A 22,586-nucleotide genomic window follows, 5' to 3' on the forward strand; every position below is an offset into this window, starting at 1 on the left:
CTCACATGTCACTTTAGGCCCTGACCCCTTACTTCACCACTGTTCAAATATTCCTGTAAAATCAGCCAAACTATGAATTCCGATTTACTCACCTGTTATCAGGAGAGAACCCAGTGCGGCATATTTTAGCCCACAACTGACCCTGAAAAGTAATTCTAAGCATACTTACAGTAACTTGTATTTCCTTCCATAGTAATCGATTGTGTGGTTTTCAGCAGAAAAGTTTCTAAATGTTAATTTTTGAAAAGTACAAATATTCCTCTAAAATCAGAAGAACTACGAATTCCGATTTACTCACCTGTTATCAGGAGAGAACCCAGTGCGGCATCTTTTAGCCCAGCACTGCCCCTGAAAAGTAATTCTAAGTGTACTTACAGTAACTTGAATATCCTTCCATAGGAATCCATTGTGTGGTTTTCAGCAGAAAAGTTTCTAAATGTTAATTTTTGAAAAGTACAAATATTCCTCTAAAATCAGCTGAACTACGAATACTGATCTACTCACCTGTTATCAGGAGAGACGTCAGTGCTGCATCTTTCAGCCCACTTCTGATCTTGAAAAATAATTCGAACCGTACTTACCAGTTACTAGAATTTTCTTCCGTAGGCGAACATTGACTGGTTTCACTTGGAAATTCTTCTACGTGTGGAGTTTTAGAACTTTAAACAATTCCTATAAATTCAGCAGAACTACAAATTCAGGTTTACTCACTTGTTGTCAGGCGTGACCTCAGTGCTGCTTCTTTGAGCCCAATACTGATCCTGAAAAGTAATTCTAACCGTAGTTACAGTAACTTGAATTTCCTTCAATAGGATATCATTGCATGCTATATAAAATATATATAAATGTAAAAAATATTTAAAAAGAATATTACAATTTCAATATATTTAAAAACATGTATTTTTTAACTTATATGAACAATATATAATGTAATTTAAAAAATAAAATATCTAAAAATAAATAACTAAAAAAAAGTAGTAAATCAGTATATGAAAAATATAATATATTTAAAAATGATCATTTACAAAACCTTTGAAATTCACTGAAAAAAACATAGGTTTCAGCCACGTTATAGTTAGGAATTAGCATTTAAAAAACCTTAGAAATTCACTGAAAAACCATAGGTTTCAGCCATGTTATAGTTAGGAATTAGCATTTGAAAAACCTTAGAAATTCACTGAATAAACTATAGGTTTCACACACGTTATAGTTAGGATTTAGCATTTAAAAAACCTTAGAAATTCACTGAAAAACCATAGGTTTCACACATGTTATAGTTAGCTGGACATTTCACTCATACAAAACTATTGAAATTCCCCCGTTACAGTTAATTCAGCTAACTATAGCTCGCGCGCCCGCAATGCACTTCTGATGACGTCACATATTACATCACTCATGACATGGTCAGTGACATCACTCATGACATCACTGATGACATCTCAAATTACATCACAACCCAAACCGCTGGATGGGATGACACCAAATTTGGCAGAAACATAGATGTTGTTACGCAGATTGTGCCTTTTGTTATTTGGTGCAAATACTTTCAGTAGTTTTTAAGAAATTAAAACCAAACAATATAGTGATATCTATGGCCACAAATATTTAAGTGGCGATTTTGTGGCGGTTGCGGGGATTTCACAACCACTCAGTGGTAAATCTCGAATGCGCTCACCAGTGAGAATAATCTGTCTTGATGCAACCTGAATAGAAAGTTGCACCCACCATTTTATTGATGGGGCATGGTTTCCAGGGCTGAAAATGTGCGTCAAAGCTAACATAAGAGGTCAGGGTCTAGATACTATGACCCCATTGACAAATGAGAGTATTAGTGACTGAAGTTATTTGTCCATAAAATATTTTTTTAATTGTGTGGGATATTAGTGATGACTCAATGACCACCAGTGCTGCCCCTGTCTACCATCACAAATATCACAACATTATCCCAAATATGGGTGGAAATATAAATATAAATATATATATTTGCACACACCCACTAGCCACTGTCACAGACTCTGCCCCTACTTAAACGGTCCATTATGTGTCAGCGCAGCGGACGAGCGCAGCGGGCGCGACGAAGGCGCGCCAGAGTTGCGCCTGAGTTAAGCCCGTCTGCGCCCGTCCGCGGCCGACCGGGACCCGGGCCCACCCCCCCTGGCCAATTTGTTAAGTACTCGTCTTTGGAACTTCTAAGCTTGCGTCCTCATACACCCCACGGTTCTTGCCAGTACTCACTATCTCCACATATATTGACATGCATTCAACGGCTAGGACTCTCTTCCCCCCCTCCCCAGTGAACGACTCTCAGCCTGTTTTACCATCTACTTCCGAGCTTCGACCTGCATCCACTGTAACGCACAGCCTGCGCTGTTACTACCTCAACACCCAGTCCTTGGTTAAAAACCAAATTGACATTTTTCTATTCCTGAAGGAGGCAAAACCTGACATCCTTTTACTTGCTGAAACTTGGTTAACCCCTCACTCCCTTCCCGATATTCTTGTAGCACTTCCCTCAGAATATTATATTTTGACGGCCAATCGCACGTAGCAGCTATTATCCTGAAATCCCTCCATTTTAGGGAATTACCCTCTCTGACCCTTCTGGACACCGAGAACCTGGTGATCAAGCTTGACACTGAAAGTGGGGCCCTCATCCTGGTGCTGATATACCGCCCTCCCCAATACATGGCCAAGTATCCATCTCTTCTGGCTGAGCAGTTGGCCTCATACGTAGTCAGCTACTCTAAAACCATCCTAATTGGGAATCTAAACTACTGGTTCGACTTCATAGACACAGATACCCAAGCTGCTGAACTAAAAGATCTGCTCACAGACCTTAATTTAACCCAGCACATTCACTCATCTACCCACCATAAAGGTCACAGCCTTGACCAAATCTGGACGCACAACCTACCACTACCTAACCCTGTTATTAGTTCATGCATATGGTCGGATCATTTCGTTATTCATTTCACTTTAGAAATACGGGGGAATGTCAAGTCCAGACCATGCATGGGCAAAGAATTCCGTAAATGGAAATCTATGGACCTTCCGGGATTCATTGATGTTCTAAGTAAATCTGTACCTTTGCCGCACGATGACCTGGACACTGGTGAGAGAGCGCTGTCACGCAGCTGACCTCTCAGCCCCCCTGGTATTGGTCTCTAGCATTAGAGGGAATGATGCCCACAAATGGTTTACCCAAGAACTGAAAAATCTTAAATTAGGGGTACGACAAAAGGAACGGAAATGGAGACAAAATTACTCCCCACAAGACAGAAAAGTGTATTGCGCTGCAAGGAAGGAGTTCCAAAAAATCCTGCACCAACACAAAACCAATTACTTTTCCCAAAAAATGTTAACCTCTTCCAACAAAACTAAAGCTGTATTTAATATAGTTAATGAGCTCTGCGACGATGATCGGACAGCTCCCTCAATAGCTCCCACCCAGAAGTTGTGTGACTCTCTGAATGAATACTTCAGAGAGAAAATTGTAACTATAAAACGCAACATTGCAAGTTCTCCTATATCATCCCCTTTGGATGATATTTTTAATAATCCCGCTACATTAGATGCCTTCCGTGCCATAGACTCTAAAACATTTTCTGCTCTCCTGGCATGTGTCAAGTCTGGCTCACCCGTCGACATCTGCCCACCCTACATCTTCACAGAAATAGGGCATTCCATCCCTCAGGGCATCCTTCCTCTGCTTAATGACTCACTTGATCAGGGAAAGGTACCTGTAGGGTTTAAACACGCTCTACTCATTCCCTTGATTAAAAAACCTGGCCTGGATCCTCATGATCCATCAAATTATCGTCCGATATCCTTGTTGCCATTCCTTTCAAAGATCCTGGAGGCACATGCTGCTAGCTGTCTCTCTAGCTTCGTTGAAGCCACTGGATATCTAGAACCCAATCAAGCTGGGTTTCGACCGGGGCATTCTACCGAGATGGTGACATTGGCGGTCCAGAATGTACTTAGATGCAACGCGGACAAGGACATTCATCAAGCACTAGTACTTCTTGACCTGCCGGCCGCGTTCGACACGGTCGACCACACCATCTTGGTCGACCGTGTCGAACAGGCGGGCCTTAGAGGCTCGGCCTTGAGATGGCTGAAGTCATTTATCTCGGATCCAGGCAGTGAGATTAGGAACCTTTACAGCCCCTAAAATTAAAAATGAATGCGGAGTCCCTCAGGGATCGTCCCTGTCCCCACTTTTATTTAATTTGTATTTACGACCCCTGTTGTTTTCATTAAGAAAGTTTAGAGCTTTAATTTTTAACTATGCAGATGATTTGCAATTGATCTTCCGTCTGGACTCCCCTGGTGCTGCCACCGAATTTCGGGAGGCCATGGTCCACATTCAGAGATGGATGAGCCTAAATCACCTGAAACTCAACCCAGGCAAAACTGAATTGATTTTGCCTGGGAAGAGTGAACTGTACTGGGGGCCACATTTTTGGCCTCCAGAAATGGGAAATCCTCCAGCCAAGTCCCAAACAGTAAAAAGCCTAGGGGTCACTTTTAACGAAGATCTTTCTCTTAAAAGTCAGGTAGGGACTGTGGTATCTTCAAGTTTTTTTCAACTTCGTAAGATCAAGAAGATTGCCCACCTATTAACTCACCCTGCTCTGATCCAAGTCATCATCGCCCTTGTGCTGTCCTGCCTGGACTATTCCAACAGTTTGTATTTGGGTCTTCCAGCTGGGCAGCTCAAGAGACTTCAACTGGTTCAGAACCAAGCGGCCAGGCTGATTTGTAAGATTCCCAAATGGCAGTCCATCAGGCCGGGTCTCGCCAGTCTCCACTGGTTGCCAGTAGCGCAGAGAGCAACATTTAAAGCTGGATGCATTATCTTTAGGGCTCTACAAGGTAAGGGCCCTGGATTTATTAGCAGCCTGCTTGTTAGTTACACCCCCTCTCGTGCTCTTCGCTCAGGTCAAAAGAACTTGTTAGTGGTGCCTCGTATTAGGAAACAACGCCAGGGAGGCGGTTCTTTTCACTTCTTGGCCTCCTCCCTGTGGAACTCTCTGCCACTGACACTGAGATTTCATGAAGACCTGCTGGCTTTCAGACAGGCTTTCAAAACATGGCTCTTTAGGCAAGCCTACCCATAGTTAATTTCTGCCTCTCTCTGTTATATGTTATGTCTCTGCAAATCTTCCAACAGCGCCATGAAGCCTACGGGCGTACGTGCGCTTAATAAATTTAATTTAACATAACATAACATAACATGTACACACTAGCAAGCAGATCCTCATACACCCACTCACATACGCATTCAGGTACTCATGCACCTACTTACACGCTCACTCGGAGAGTGACATATTCATGTACAGACCCTTTAAGAGAATCTTGCAACAACTAAGAGACTCACTCATATACTTGTATATACAGTGTCATACCCACTTAGAGACGTATACACCCACTCACAGACCCACCAGGGCACTTATGCGCTCACTGACAGACCCACTCAGATACTCATGCACCTACTTACAGACTCACTCAGAGAGTCACATGCCCACTTACAGACCCTCTCACACACTGACATATGTATTCACAGACCCACTGAGACACTCACATACCCACTGACAGAGCCACTGAGACACTTGTACACTAACTCATAGATCCACTCGGACACTCATACACCCACTCACACACACATGCAGTAACTCTCTCATTCACTCAGATACTCACACCCTCTCACAAACTCACTCCTACATACACAGACACAATAACTCACCCACTCAAAGACTCATGCATCTACTCACAGACCCACCCAGTCAAACACCCTCACAGTCACAGACCCACTCAGATATTCATACATACACCCATTCAGAGACTTATACTTACAGACTCATTGACACACTTATACACCCACTCACAGATCTACTCTGACACTAAAACACCCACTCAGTGGCTGTATGATTGACAGTATGGATGAGTGTTTAGGTGTGTGAGTAGTTCTATGGGTGACTCACTCAGTGTATGAGCACCTGTATGTCTGTATGAGCAGATATGTCAATGTCTGTATTAGTGAATAAGTGGGTCTGAGTTGCAGTATAGGTGAATGAGTGGATGTTTGTGTAGATAAATTAATCAGTGAGTGGGTGTGTACTGGTAGGGTCTGTGAAAGAGTTTGTGATTGGTTGTATGAGAGGCAGTAGATGTATAAAAGGTACCATAGTGGTATGAGTGGGTACATCAGAGATGCTGTGGATGCTTTAATCAGTGAGATCATTTGAGATGTCATCAGTGATGTCATGAGTAATGTCACTGACCATGTCATGAGTGATGTAATATGTGAGGTCATCAATCAATCAATCAATCAATCAGGGGGTTTATAAAGCACAGTACTCACCCGTGAGGGTCTCAAGGTACTAGGGGCGGCAGTTCCGGGTCAGTCGAAGATCCAGGTCTTGAGGTCCTTCCTGAATGTGTGCAGGGTCTCCTACCAGTTTGGTTTCTGGCGATGGGGAGGACCTCTTCCAGGGCGAAGTCGGCCGGGGCAGAGGTTCCTCTTTGGTACTTGGAAGGATACTCTCTCATTGAGGTACTTGGGTATGATGTTCTTGAGGGATTTGTAGCCATGGGTGAGGCGTTTGAAGGTGATCCTTTTCTCGACAGGGAGCCAGTAGAGGTCTCGCAGATGATGGGTCATGTGTTTGTGACGTGGTGTCCCGAGGATGAGTATGGCTGCAGCGTTCTGGATGGTTTGAAGCTTGTGTAGAAGAGTTCTGTTGATTCCGGTGTATAGGGTGTTGCTGTAGTCCAGTCTGCTGGTTATGTGCATGTGGGTGACGGTCCTTCTGCATTCTCGGTAGATCCATTTGAAGGTCTTACGGCGGACACACAGGCAGTTGAACCTAGTGGAAGCAACAGTGTTGACCTGGCAGCTCATAGAGAGGGAGGAGTCGAGGATGATGCCGAGGTTTTGTGCATAGTCTGTAGGGGTGAGCGGATTCCCGAGGGCGGAATGCCACCAGGTGTTGCCCAGGCAGAGGTGCAGGGTCCAAGGATGAGGACCTTGGTCTTTTTTGAGTTGAGCTTCCAGCAGCTGTCCTTCATCCAGGCTGCCACATTCTTAATACCTTCAGGAAGCAGAGTCTGGTGTCTATGGGATTCTTTGGGAGTGAGAGGATGAGCTGGGTGTCATCAGCGTAGGATACAATGTTGAGCCCATGTTGTCTGACGATGGCGGCAAGTGGGGCCATGTAGATGTTGAATAGCGTAGGGCTGAGCGATGATCCCTGGGGTACCCCATAGTTGATGATGGTGGGTATGGAGAGGAAGGGAGGGAGTCTGATTCTTTGGGCTCTGCTGGGGAGAAAGGATGGGATCCAGTCAAAGGCAGCTCCTTGTATCCCTGCTTCATGAAGTCTGGCTACAAGCATGCAAAGTTAGAAGGTGTTGAAAGCAGCGGAGAAGTCCAGGAGGTTGAGGGCAGCAGTGTGTCCCTGGTCAAGTAGCATGCAGACCTTGTCAGTGGCGGCAAGGAGGGTGGTCTCGTGCTGTGGTTGCTGCAGAATCTAGACTGGGAGGCGTCTAGGATGGAGTTCTCTTCGATGAAGGCGGTCATAAGCGGTACATTGTAGGGGCGCGAGTTATAGTTAGCACAGCTAACTATAACAGCTTAATTTCTCTGTTTTTGTACAAGTGAAATGTCAGCCTAACTATAACGTCAGTGAATTTCTAAGGTTCTTTAAATGCTAATTTCAAATTATAATGTCCCTGAAACCTGTGGTTTGTGCAAACACAACTCCTGGTGCAGTGCTTGGGGGAAGAAGTCTATTTTACTCCTGAGGCCCTCAGAACTAAAGTGGACCTCATCACCCCACCAGCAGTGTGCCAATAGGGATGGGCATGGCCTCTGACCACTTCTGAGCAATCCAGCTGTGTGGGGCTTACTAGAGGTAACAGGTGGGCTAGTTGGCGCCCGGGAAGCCTTGAGAGGAAAGGGGACTTCATCCCCCAACCAAGAGCACTTCAGGAAGCATGTTTGCAGAGTGAACTCAGCTAACACTGCTGATTCGTGAGTATATGTAAATATATATATATATATATATATTACCTACTGGCTATCGCCAGTAGGTATATATAGTTAGGATTAATTCCCTATGGGATTTCTGAAAATTCTATGGCTAATAACTTTGGCGTTTGTGGACGGAATCGGCTGAAATTTTCAGGAAAATGGCACATTTTGTTTCTAAGCAGCCCCTGAAAATTTGGTGGGGTTTCGTCAAGGGGGGGCTGAGAAAAAAGGGGGGTCCCAAAACGCGTTTTTTACATTGAGTTTTCCATAGGGCGGTTGGACTCACTTTTAGCTCGAACGGCTGAATGGATTTGCACGAAACTTGGCAAAATTGTAGGGACTGTTAGCCCAATGTGCCTTTGCTAGGTCTCAATATATGTGCTTCAGTGGATTTTGAGAAATTAACGTTTAAATCAAGATATATATCTGTAACAGCGCTCCGGGCAGCGATCCGGTCCGCTTACTTTTCGCGTTTCGGAACTTTGCGCGCAGAAAGCTGATTGGCTTTCCGGTGTCTGTCAACATTCTAAACAGTCCGGAGCGGCCGCCATCTTGTCTCTCGGTAGGATCGAGAGAGAAGAAGAGGTGAAAAACGAAGGGGGAATTTAATGAAAGGGGGCAAGGTATCCCCCTCTTGACCCCCTAGGAATGTTGTTGGGGTTATTAAAGGGTCCCGTGGGGGAAAGAAAAAAAAAATGATTTTTCACGGTAGAAGCGCTTCACGGGCCGCGAACTGGGCCGCAAACTGGTAGCGAAACGGGAATTCGCCATTTTGTGCTTCGTTAATTAAATTACTAGGTATAAGGGGGTGCGGGAGACGTATCCTAATCCCCTATGTTTCCTGAGGGTGGCTGAGGAGGCTGATATATGTTGATACATCTCTTCCAGCGGCTGTGCGTGAGCTTTTTTTTTTTTTGCTGCGTGACAGTCCGGAGCGGCCGCCATCTTGTCTCTCGGTAGGATCGAGAGAGAAGAAGAGGTGAAAAACGAAGGGGGAATTTAATGAAAGGGGGCAAGGTATCCCCCTCTTGACCCCCTAGGAATGTTGTTGGGGTTATTAAAGGGTCCCGTGGGGAAAAGAAAAAAAAAATGATTTTTCACGGTAGAAGCGCTTCACGGGCCGCGAACTGGGCCGCAAACTGGTAGCGAAACGGGAATTCGCCATTTTGTGCTTCGTTAATTAAATTACTAGGTATAAGGGGGTGCGGGAGACGTATCCTAATCCCCTATGTTTCCTGAGGGTGGCTGAGGAGGCTGATATATGTTGATACATCTCTTCCAGCCGCTGCGCCATCTTGCCTTTTTTCCAATGCCACAATTTTGTCGTGCACGGCAGCCATTTTAGATGCCAGGCTGGTCCCAGGCTATCACCTACCCCTGCGGATGTAGTTTATGGCCCCAGCTGTAGAGAATTCAGACATGCCAACCCTCCTGATTCAGGCGTGTGACTACTGATTTCAGTGCTAGTCTCCCGCCTCCCGATTTCTGCAAGCAAAAACCCGGGGGCATATTACGAACAACTAGCAATAATTTTTGTCTCTAACTTGTTTAGAGACAAAAATTATCGCCGCACATCGGCGATTTTTATCGCAGATAAACCTTGCTATTATCGCAGAAAAGTCAGCGATATTCATGTATTATCGAGCAAATGCTCTTAGCCATGTTATCCACCTCCCATTGGATAACATGGCTAAGAACTGCTCAGGGCAGGTGTTAGATTTTGGAGATATTCGCGCTTAGCGCGAATATCTCCAAAAGTTGGTAATAGGAGAAAGCGATGTTAGGGACTGTTTCCAGTCGCTAACATCTTGGCACGCCACTTTGCATGTTATTAGTGATAAGTATCACTGACATGCAAAGCGGGGCCTAAGATGGTCGCTATCTCCTTTTAGCTGTCACTAACTGGTGTTAGCGACAGCTTGGTAATAGGGAGATAATTTTATCTCCGCTTTCATGGCTTTTAAAGCCAAAAAAGCGGAGATAAACCCCCTTGATAATATGCCCCACGATTCCTTGGGGGTTTCAGCTGACAGGGCTTGGTATTGTGTTACATGGTAATTTTTCCAGGAAACGTCAGAGGGTCGATGCAGGGGTTCTAGAAGAGGTGATAAACCATTTAAGCCTCATGAACAAGCGCATGGTCTTTTAAAGATTTGTGAAGTACTCGGGGCGGCGGTGTGTGTGTGCCCTCTTTCAGGAGCGGGCGGGGTGGCACTGCCAGCAACTTGCCAGGTCAGGTAGTGTTCAACACGTGCATCACCCTTTCTCTGCCTGCTAGCTCCATGCTTCGGAAAGGTAAGAAAAAGAACGTGCATTTGAGTTTGAAATGTCCGATCCTGCAGCAGCACACTTCCAAAGCCCACACATGACAATAACCCGATTCAAGGCCCTATTCACCCGTTTTTAAAAAAATAGATAACACTCCAACAAAGTAAGATTATAAAACTTTATTAACTTTTAACTATAATGAACGGAACAAAAACTAAAAACATTTAAACATTTTTCAACTCAAAAAGCAACAATGGTTAGAAGCTGTCTTTTGTGCGAATAGTCCCAAGGCAGCACAACGTGCAGAGTTCTGGACGGCACCCAGGTGATGTCGCCTGGGTGCCGCACTGGTTTTGGGATCCTACAATGCAGCACAGAAAAACAGCGTGGGGCGTCCCGGGTGGTGCGGGGGGAGGCCTCGTCAGTAGCGGTCTTTTGTGCGAATAGTCCCAAGGCAGCAGAACGCGTTGAGATGTTGATGGGACTGTGTCCAGTGTCCCATGGCTGACACAACATGTACGACAGGCACCCAGGTGATGTCCAGTAAACTGCCGCACTGGTTTTGGTATCCTACAATGCTGCTCCGAAAATTGTCGTGCGGCGGCCCCGGGGGGGGGGGCGTGGGGGAGGCGGCGTGAACGGGCCTCCCCAGGTGGCGGCCATCTAGCTGAGTTGCGCCCGCTCTTGCGGCTACAGCGTCTCGCTCACCATGTTGTTGAGTTGCTCCCACTCTTGCAGTGCAGCGATAGGCGGCTGCCACATGGCTCTTAAAATGGCGGACGGCTCCTCGGTTTTGGGCCTGGTCCACTGAAATGGCCCTGGGACACCTTGGAACTCGGACGCTTGCCTGTTAGGGCTTGGGCTCCATTCTCGAAAAGCGTCCCCTCAGCCGTGAAGATTCTACAAAAGTCTTGGGGGCCCCCGACTCCCGCAGGGTTTCGGTGGGGAGCGGCTGCCATGATTGCTCGCGGAATGACCACGACGGAGCCACGAGATGGTGGTGCTCTCATGCTGATGCCAGCTTCAGTCTGAATGATCCAGAAACAAGGTGGGGCTTTCATCGTTTGTGAAAAAAAAAATTTCTAAACCAATGAAAAGTGTTATTTTTAGGTCATATGACCAAGACTTCCATCTTTAGGAAACCAAAAGTAAAATGAACCAATAAAAAGTTTTATAAACAAGTCACATGACCTGTTATGCGGCATAGGGCTACAAAAAGCGTAGAAAATCCGTTGGCACGTGAGGTGGCGTCAGTAGCGGACCGATGTGCGAATAGGCCGAAGGCAGCACAACGCGCCGAGATCCGGATGGCACCGAGGTGGTGTCCAGCAAATTGCCGCACTGGTGTGGCCATCCTACAATGCTGCGCCGAAAGACGGCGTGTCCAGCTGAGTTGCGGTCACTGTTGCGGTACAGTGACTCGAACGCGCCGAGATCCGGATGGCACCGAGGTGGTGTCCAGCAAATTGCCGCACTGGTGTGGCCATCCTACAATGCTGCGCCGAAAGACGGCGTGTCCAGCTGAGTTGCGGTCACTGTTGCGGTACAGTGACTCGAACGCGCCGAGATCCGGATGGCACCGAGGTGGTGTCCAGCAAATTGCCGCACTGGTGTGGCCATCCTACAATGCTGCGCCGAAAGATGGCGTGTCCAGCTGAGTTGCGGTCACTCTTGCGGTACAGTGAGTCGAACGCGCCGAGATCTGGATGGCCCCGATGTTGTGTCCAGCAAGTTGCCGCACTGGTGTGGCCATCCTACAATGCTGCGCCGAAAGTCGGCGTGGGTTGCCCCGTTGGCTTATGAGGTGATGTCAGTAGTGGACCGATGTGTGAATAGGTCGGAACCAGCACAAGGCGCCAAGATCCGAATGGCAAGTTCTGGATGTTGAGTGCCATAGTTGAGAGTTCTGAGCAGTGCTTGTAAGACTATCTGAAGTTTATTATAAGAATCAGAGTAAGTTGAAGACTGTCTGAAGCTTATTTGCACCTTTTGCAGCTTCACTATTGCCCAAGGTGGTGTCCAGCAAATTGCTGCACTGGTGTGGCCATCCTACAATGCTGCGCCGAAAGACGGCGTGTTCAGCTGAGTTCCGGTCACTCTTGCGGTACAGTGACTCGAACGCGCCGAGATCCGGATGGCATCGAGGTCGTGTCCAGCAAGTTGCCGCACTGGTGTGGCCATCCTACAATGCTGCGCCGAAAGTCAGTGTAGGGTGCCCCGTTGGCCTATGAGGTGATGTCAGTAGTGGACCGATGTGTGAATAGGTCGGAACCAGCACAAGGCGCCAAGATCCGAATGGCAAGTCCTGGATGTTGAGTGCCTCAGTTGAGAGTTCTGAGCAGTGCTTGTAAGACTGTCTGAAGCTTATTTGCACCTGCTGCAGCTTCACTATTGCCCTGGTGTGGCCAAAGGTCGCACATGACATAGGCGGCCGGCTCCCGAGGTCCGGCGGAACTTTTTTCCTTTTCCTTTCTGCTTCTTTTCCTACAATCCGTTTCATCTGAAGACACGACCAGGTCCCTGAATGTGTGCAGGGGGACGCTATTGATTGAATGAAAATGGCGGCTTGACACAAAGCTGACTCAAGCGTTACTGTTGATGCAATACAGACAAAAATTGGTTTTCAGTTTGTACATTCTTCAGGTTTTTTTTTTCCATCCAAGTCTGATTGAGAGTTTGTAGAAAAATGGCTTCAGATTTTCCACATACTACTCTTCAACATTCTTCCTAAATGTAACAATGTGAAACTCACTAGGAGAACGGCTGTTTCTGTTTCCTTTCAAAATGCTGCCAACAATATTTTCTGAATGGAAGACACCATCTTGTAGCATAAAGGGCCGAAAGGGGTTCTGGTCTGGCCGATGGTTGGTGGAGACATTTTGACTATATCTTGGACCTGCCCGGCCTCGCCCAAAATGGCGCCGGTATAAATGGGACTTGTAACTCCTTGCCCGCAAATGTATATCTAGAAAATGTTATTGTAAGTGGCCCTGTCGTATTTTAATTACAAAATGTACGTCCACCGATTCCGCAACTGTTAGACACCTTTGTTCTTGCAACCTAATGGCCCGCTCGTTACGTTCTTCTACAGTGTAAATGTCTCCTCATCATATACGATTTCAGTTTGCTCCGTGGCCGGCCCACGTGGTTATAGGCCCGTATTTGTATACTGACATTTTCACAATAAAGGTTTTTAAAACAAAACACGGTAGTAGTATTTACATTGGTAAAGTTTTTACTTTTAGTCACTGTTTTCGAATCAGTAAAAGGCAAGTGAAATAAAGCAGTCCAATTACATGACGGATAAAAGGTATAATATGTAGGAACGCAGTAAAGATAAATGGTCAAGGGCAGTTGTGTTTTCCTCTCCTGCAACATAAAGTGATCGATAAGAATCTGATAATCAGGCGTATCGGCGACTAAGACAGCAGGCCGAATCTCTTTTACTCAACGGCTCCGTCATGGAAGGAAGAAACGCCCTTTTTCTCGAAAAAGAAATATATTTTACTTGCAAGACAGTTGTAAATTTTCCGGGAAAGTACATTAGCCTGGAATATTATAACATATGTTTGAAAAAAAAATATTGTTCGAAAACAATAAAAAGCGTAATTTTTAGGTCATATGATCAAGCTTTTCATCATTAAATTAACAAAAGTAAAATGAACCAATGAAAAGTTTTATTAACAAGTCACATGACCTGTTATGCTTACGTTACGCGCTGCGCGCCGCGCCTCGGATCACTTCCGGGTGCGCTAACGCGGCGTGTCATATAACGCATTACGCGACAACGTAGGTCAAGAATATAGTCAAAATGTCTCCACCAACCAGCGTTCGGAACACAACTTCTTTCAGCAGTCCAAAAAGTTCTGTTAAATGACAACAGAGGGGACAGGCAACAAGAACCATCAGTCAAAGAGGGGAGGGCAAGTTCTTCTCTTCCGGGTCATGTTGGGGCGCTACCGGAACTGATCGAATTGGTAGTCTACAGTGTTTCTGGATGTTTCAGACTAAAGCTGGCGTCAGCATGAGACCACTACCATCTCGTAGCTCCGTCGTGGCCATTCCACGAGCAATCATGACAGCCGCTCCCCACCAGAAGCCTGCGGGAGTCGGAGGCCCCCAAGACTTTTGTAGAATCTTCACGGCTGAGGGGACGCTTTTCGAGAATGGGACCCAAGCCCTATCAGGGAAGCGTCCGAGTTCCAAGGTGTCCCAGGGCCATTTTAGTGGACCAGGCCCAAAACCGAAGAGCCGGCCGCCATTTTGAGAGTCCTGTGGCAGCCGCCTATCGCTGCACCGCAAGAGCGGGAGCAACTCAACTACATGATGAGCGAGACGCTGTAGTCGCAAGAGCGGGCGGTAAACAGCTGAATGGCGGAAGAGGCACAGTGTAGCAAAAGCGGGCGGAATGGCAACTGAAACGGTAAAGGGGCGCCCCACTACAGCGTGTCTTCAGGTCAAACGGATTTTGGGACAATGTTCAGAATTGAAGAGTCATCAAAAGGCAAAAAGTTCTGCCGGACCCCGGGAGCCGGCCGCCTATGTCGGGGGCGATCTCAGGCTACACCAGTGCTATAAGACTTGGGGAGGGTGTCGGAGCCAAGCGTCTTCTCCGAGTCCATGGCCATCACACCGCCCCTCAGGGGCCTCCGTCAAGCTGTTTAGGAAGGTAACATATCACATTGTTTTCTAATGCAGTCAGGTCCACAAACGACACTCACTTACTTTGAGAATAGTGAAGCTGCAGTAGGTGGAAATAAGCTTCAGACAGTGTTACAAGCACTGCTCAGAACTCTTAACTATGGCACCCAACATCCAGAACTTATGCCATTTGAGAATGGCAGTGACATCGAAGCAACTCAGGGACCAAAACCATTAACGTACTTTCACGTATGAAAATCTTACTTGGGGAGGGGGCAGGAGCGAAGCGCCCCCTCCCAGTCAGTGCCACCACACCGTATGTTGAAAATTTGAAGCCATCGTTCTACAAAGTCAACCAAACTTGGATTGAAAAATCTAGAAAAATGTACAAACTGAAAACCAGTTTTGGTCTGCATAGCATCAGTAGCAACGCTTGAGTCAGCTTTGTGTCAAGCCACCATTTTGATTCAACAAAGCACAGGCATTGAAAAAGGCTTAAACTCAGAACTCTGAACTATGGCACCCAACATCCAGGATGTTGCCATCCGGATCTTGGAGCCTTGTGCTGCTTTCGACCTATTCACACATCGGTCCACTACTGACATCATCTTATAAACCAACGTTATGTAAATAGTTTTTTAATAAAATGTTTTACCCTGTTTCTTTGCTGGTGTGTTGTCTATATTTTTAATATTTGCATAGGGTTTGTCGTTATTTTGTGCGGGATGGGTGATGGAGCCGAGCTGTCTTGCAGCCCTCATGGTGTGGAGCTCAGTTCATCTCACTATTTTCGTATTTCTCATGAAGGGTTGTTCCTAATATTTCTATTTTAGCGAGGTCAAAAAGAGATCCAATTAGTGGCCTACTGATTTTGCTCGATTACTTTTATTTTTTTACACGATTTTTCACTATCTGCAAAGACTAAACAGAGTATTGCGACTTTGTGCTTGTTTGTAAATAGAGAATGATCCAAAGAGAACCAATTCTAAAACAGTAAATGCTTGGACAACAATCAATCAAATGGAGAGACAAGCAGGCACGACGGATTACAACGGGGGTAAAGGCCTGCGTTAACTACCCTTCAGTATCTGCAAAGAGAGAGTACTACTAAGACAAAAGAGGGGGGGGGGGTGCAGCGTTCAAAGCACATCAGCGTGCATAAATACGAAAATGTTTTTATCTATCACGTACTTGACATTTTAAAGCTTTTCATATTTGCTATTAAAAAACCAATGAAATTCACAGAAAAAACCATAGGTTATAGTGGATATATAGTTAGGAATTTGCATTTACAAAACCTTGAAAATTCAATGAAAAAACCATTGGTTTTAGGCCATATATAGTTAGGGATTTGCATTTACAAAACCTTATTTTACTCGCATAAAACCATTGAAATTCCATATATAGTTATAAGCGCTAACTATATATCGCGCACCCGCAATCCACTGCTGATGATGTCACATATTACATCATTCATGACATGGTTAGTGACATCACTGATGACATCACTGATGACATCTCAAATGACATCACTGATGACATCACTGAAAACATCTCATTTGACATGACTGATAACATCACTGATGATATCATTCATGTGATAATACGATGAACCTCTTCAGACTCTAATATAACCTTAGATACAATCAGTGTAAACAGACACTCACAGACTGTCACTCATCCATGGAGTTACTCACACACCTAGTCAGTCATGCAAAGAATCAATCACACCTCAATTTCCTCAACTATACCGTTATACAAACTTTACTTATTCAAACATATACTAACACATATTTACTCTATTATACAATCCCTGATACAAGTTCACAATGATCCATACAGCCACTCACACATTCACTGGCTCTTATGCACAGTTATTTATATATGTCAACTCTCACATGTACTGTGTTTTACATATGTACTTACTTTGACATGTAGCACTGAGATATCCATTCACTCATGCACACAGTCACCCGCCCATACAGCTGTTTCCACATGCACTTTTGAAACCATACATCTAGTGAATCAACTGCTCACACATCTATGCACAGAGTCACACACCTCCCAGCCACCCACACACACACTCAGTATCCCATACAAATACTTGGGCAACCAATCAATAACCCATATAGTTACTCATATAGCTACTTATCAACACATGCAACAGTTTACAGAACAACAGACATAATGATGCACAAATTAAGACAGTTTAGTCACTAACCCATGCACTCAGTGAGACACATTTAATCACTCACTCATACAGTCAGTCATGCGCCTACTAAATCCTTCATCCAGACACTTATATATCCACTCATTCTTCAATATGTAAGAGATATTTTAACTTTACAGAAACATACAGTCACTGGATGTTGTCATCAGTGATGTCATCAGTGATGTCATTTGAGATGTCATCAGTGATGTCATCAGTGATGTCACTAACCATGTCATGAATGATGTAATATGTGACATCATCAGCAGTGGATTGCGGGTGCGCGATATATAGTTAGCGCTTATAACTATATATGGAATTTCAATGGTTTTATGCGAGTAAAATAAGGTTTTGTAAATGCAAATCCCTAACTATATATGGCCTAAAACCAATGGTTTTTTCATTGAATATATATATATATATATATATATATATATATATATATATATATATATATATATATATATATATGAACAGAACTCCGTCTTCAGTATACCAAATTGCAAGGCAAAGACGAGACGGATCTAGTAAGTTGCGTGCATGTAATAATGTATTTCCAGTAACACCATGCACCACCATGAGGTGTTTCGGCCCCAAGAGAGGCCTTGTTCACATGACTCTCATAGTACTAGCCACCATTTAAAGTGCAAGTGCTAAATGTCACATGACCAATGGATCAAGGGATATAGAAAAAATACTGAGGTCACAATATACCATATCAATATGTTTGTAGCCACAACATCATTTTTACATTGTTGAATAAAGTTTGATAACAGCAATGGATCAAGCAAGTCTGCAGTGATGTGCAAAAAATTACAGTACGAATATAGTTGTCTGTGCAAAATCATGCAAAACATGATAGACCCCATAGTGGGGTAAGCAGCACAAATATATTAAATACATATAAAGTGCAGTTGTTAATGCAAATGTTGGTCATCAATAACTGAAAACGTGCAAATTCAAACAAAGTTGTTACTATTTCAGCATAATGCAAAGAATGATCACCTCTTATGCACATTAGTGCCGTTCCTTGAATTATAACCTTAAGTAATGCCACAGCAAATTGAAAGAATGGGATATCTTCATCCTACGCTGTGAGAAGTAGTAATGCGTGAACTCATTATGTACAGTTATCTCTGAGACGCAAAAAAGCAGTAATGCCCAAACCTAGATTAATGCTTAAATGCATAGTGTGCAAAACTACGCAATGTTAAATATAACCTGTAATCACACATTAATTCATGGCTACCCCACTGGGCAAGACAGGTTCCTCAGAGGAGCCATAATTCATGACCCTCATGTATTGAAGGCGAAGAGAATTAATTATGTATATATATATATATATACACTCACTAATCAGCAGCAGTGTGATCATAGGCCATTGACACCTCAGTACTGGCAACATTATCCTTCTTTTTACCTGCCTCCTCTCATCCTTTTTTTTCATTACTGATACATCATTACAGATATTTACTTTATGTTTTGTGATTTCTTGCAGATGGCCAAATGCATATGGTCTTTAAGGGCTGTGCCGAAGCATGCAAGGACCTTTACTTCTCTGAGACCGTCACAAGTGGCCAAACTACGATAAAGCGAGTCTGCTGCAATTCAGATTCTTGCAACAATGGCAAGCTAGAGTGTGAGTTGCTATACATTTTTTCTCCTCTGCTTTCCCTCTCTTCACTAATACATTTTTTACTTTTTATTAATCTATTTCTCTTGTCAGACTATATCTCTCTACACCCACTTTTCTCTCCAGCCAAACATTTTAATCATTTTCTTTTCTTTCCACCGACATACCCTTAATATTTCTACACTCTCTATTTATATTTACACTTATCAAGTTTTCATATTCCTCAACCTCTCTTCTGTTTTCCTCACTGCCCTACCGTATGCCTCTATCAACTCCTGTCACAAAACTGCTATTTATGCATCCTCCTATCTGCATCTGATTTCCCATTTCTTCCTCTTGCAGTTCCTACTCTTGTCACTCTCTTTTTCCTCTTCCCCGTCCTGCATTAATGTTCTTCCCTCTGTTGCTCTTTCCCTTCATGATTCAAGCTCATTGTATCCTACCCGCCTTGCTCATTCACATCATTTTCCCATTCAGCTAATCTGCAGCGTGGTACCCACTTCCTAATTTTGTCCTCATCTTGCATTTCCCCAATTTTTTCCTGTTTGTCTTCTTCTTTTGTATTTCTCTTCCTCTCTCCCACATTATATGTTTCTTTAACTATCTCCCACCTGTCTTAATCTTTCAGCCTTAGGGTACTGCATTTCTTTATTCTCTTGCATCTTTATAATTCCTCCTCTATTCATCCTCTTCCATTAGCTGATCTTAGCTCTTCATTCTCTGTAAGCCTTCACCTCATTTAACCCCTCTTTTCTCATTGTATACTCTTTTTTACCCACTTCTTTTAATATTACATCCTGTCTAAATATTATCTGTTCATGCTTGCATTCTGTGTCGTATTTGTGACGTATCGCGTAGCCGCGTCAGCGTGATACGCACGGCGTAAGCGCACCCGGAAGCACTCGAGCGAATACGCTCACGCAACGTAAACATCCGACGCGCTTACGCGACGCGACCCAGGGCGCGCCCCCGGGCGCGTCGCGTAAGCGCATCGGTCATGTGACCTAAAAATAACACTTTTAATTGGTGCAGAACAGTTTTAGTTTCATAATGATGAAATCCCTGGTCTTGTGACCTGAAAATAATACTTCTCATTGGTTCAGGCCTTTTTTTTTCCAAATGATGAAAGACCCCACCTTTTTTCCTTATTCTGACTTTGTCCTTTGACTGAGGAAGTCCTGATTGTACTTCTCTGTACCTTTTTGATCTATATAATGGCTTCAGTAGCAGCAGCAGCTGGTGCATCTGCACAACCACCACAACCACCAAGAGAACCACCACAAGACTACATTGGTGGTCAACAAGAGGAGGAAGAGGAGGAGGAGGAGGAGGCGGGGAGGAGAAGATGGCTTGTGGAACACAATACCCCATACCAGCCAAGACCACACATTATATGGGAGTTTTTTTCAATCCCAGAGGGGAAGAAAAAAGTAAATGCAGCCAAGGTGACTTGCCTAATCTGTGGCATGGAAGTTTCTAGGGGGAACCCGAATAAAAAATATTCATTCGGAAACAACACAATGATTAGACAAATGCAGCGCAAGCATCCAATAAACTATTCTGCTGCAGAGATGAGGGAAATGGCCAGAAACCCTCCCCAAACTACAAGCACCACCTCGAAAAGAAAGCAACTCACTCCGTCGGCAAGAGAGACGATGTCTTGCATTCAGCCACGGTTTGCAGATTTCAGAATAACCTGTAAATATTGTGGGAAGACAATATCCTATGGAGAACAGAGCGTAAAGCTCATCGTCCTTGCTGGGGACAACCACAAATGCCCCAATGAACCCTAATTATTTCTTTTCTTTTTTTTTTTTGCTCCAGTTGAGCCATTTTCAATTCCCTATTTTTTCGTTTCTCCCCATGAAAAATACAAAAAAAATATAAAACTGTTCAGAAAACCCAAAAAAAGTTAAAAATGTTCAAAAAATAATAAATAAAAATATAAAACAAAAAAAACAGTTCTTTTTAGAACTACCTCCAATTTATAAAAAAAGGCTACAATTTTTAAAAACTCTGTCATTCTCTTTTCCCCATGGTCCGCTCCCCGGTCCGCTCCCCCCCGCTGGGCCCTTTTGTGACCCCCACATCAAACCTAGGGGGTCAGGGGGGTCTGTCCTAGCCCCCTTCTGGTCAATTCCCCCTTTTTTTTCCACCTCTTGGGTCTCGATCCTACCGAGACACAAGATGGCGGCCGCTCCAGACTCTTTTGAATGTTTACAGACACCCGAGAGCCAATCAGATTTCCGTGCGCACCTCGCGTGGTGCGCCCGGAGCGCTCCCCTGTGCGCGCACCGGGGCGCTACCATAGATATATATATTTTTTTGAACCTAAATTACTTAAAATCCACTGGAGCACATATCTTGAGACATAGCAAAGGCACATCGGGCTACCAGTCCCTACAATTTTGCCAAGTTAGGTGGTAATCCATTCAGCCGTTCGGGCTAAAAGTGAGTTCGACCGCCCTATGGAAATTAACATGGGGAAAACACGTTTTGGGACCCCCCTTTTATCTCGGCCCCCGCTTGACGAATCCCCTTGAAACTTTCAAGGAAGGACCGGAGCTCGGTGAGGCAAATTTGAGGAAATTTAAGGCAGATTCGTCATTCGGCGCCAAAGTTATTCCAAATAGAATTTTGAGATTTTGCATTGAAAAAAATCCTAACTATAACTACCTACTGGCAACCGCCAGTAGTATATATATATATATATATATATATATATATATATATATATATATATATATATATTACCTACTGGCTATCGCCAGTAGGTATATATAGTTAGGATTAATTCCCTATGGGATTTCTGAAAATTCTATGTCTAATAACTTTGGCGTTTGTGGACGGAATCGGCTGAAATTTTCAGGAAAATGGCACATTTTGTTTCTGAGCAGCCCCTGAAAATTTGGTGGGGTTTGTCAAGGGGGGGCTGAGAAAAAAGGGGGGTCCCAAAACGCGTTTTTTACATTGAGTTTTCCATAGGGCGGTTGGACTCACTTTTAGCTCGAACGGCTGAATGGATTTGCACGAAACTTGGCAAAATTGTAGGGACTGTTAGCCCGATGTGCCTTTGCTAGATCTCAATATATGTGCTTCAGTGGATTTTGAGAAATTAACGTTTAAATCAAGATATATATCTGTAACAGCGCTCCGGGCAGCGATCCGGTCCGCTTACTTTTCGGGTTTCGGAACTTTGCGCGCAGAAAGCTGATTGGCTCTCCGGTGTCTGTCAACATTCTAAACAGTCTGGAGCGGCCGCCATCTTGTCTCTCGGTAGGATCGAGAGAGAAGAAGAGGTGAAAAACGAAAGGGGAATTTAATGAAAGGGGGCAAGGTATCCCCCTCTTGACCCCCTAGGAATGTTGTTGGGGTTATTAAAGGGTCCCGTGGGGAAAAGAAAAAAAAAAATATTTTTCACGGTAGAAGCGCTTCACGGGCCGCGAACTGGGCCGCAAACTGGTAGCGAAACGGGAATTCGCCATTTTGTGCTTCGTTAATTAAATTACTAGGTATAAGGGGGTGCGGGAGACGTATCCTAATCCCCTATGTTTCCTGAGGGTGGCTGAGGAGGCTGATATATGTTGATACATCTCTTCCAGCGGCTGCGCCATCTTGCCTTTTTTCCAATGCCACAATTTTGTCGTGCACGGCAGCCATTTTAGATGCCAGGCTGGTCCCAGGCTATCACCTACCCCTGCGGATGTAGTTTATGGCCCCAGCTGTAGAGAATTCAGACATGCCAACCCTCCCGATTCAGGCGTGTGACTACTGATTTCAGTGCTAGTCTCCCGCCT

The 22,586-nt window shown here is 44.5% G+C and overlaps 1 protein-coding gene across 1 annotated transcript in view; it reads left to right on the plus strand.

Moving 5' to 3' along the window:
• LOC147700980 (phospholipase A2 inhibitor and Ly6/PLAUR domain-containing protein-like) overlaps window positions 1–22,586 on the plus strand; it is a 176,040-nt gene that overhangs the window by 78,813 nt on the left and 74,641 nt on the right. Inside the window, exon 3 of the mRNA XM_086928558.1 lies at window positions 18,655–18,795. Coding sequence (XP_086784684.1) covers window positions 18,655–18,795 — 141 coding nt within the window. The remainder of the gene's footprint in view (window positions 1–18,654; window positions 18,796–22,586) is intronic.

This window comes from Lissotriton vulgaris, chromosome 7, assembly GCF_964263255.1.
Source record: "Lissotriton vulgaris chromosome 7, aLisVul1.2, whole genome shotgun sequence".
Lineage (NCBI taxonomy): Eukaryota > Metazoa > Chordata > Amphibia > Caudata > Salamandridae > Lissotriton > Lissotriton vulgaris.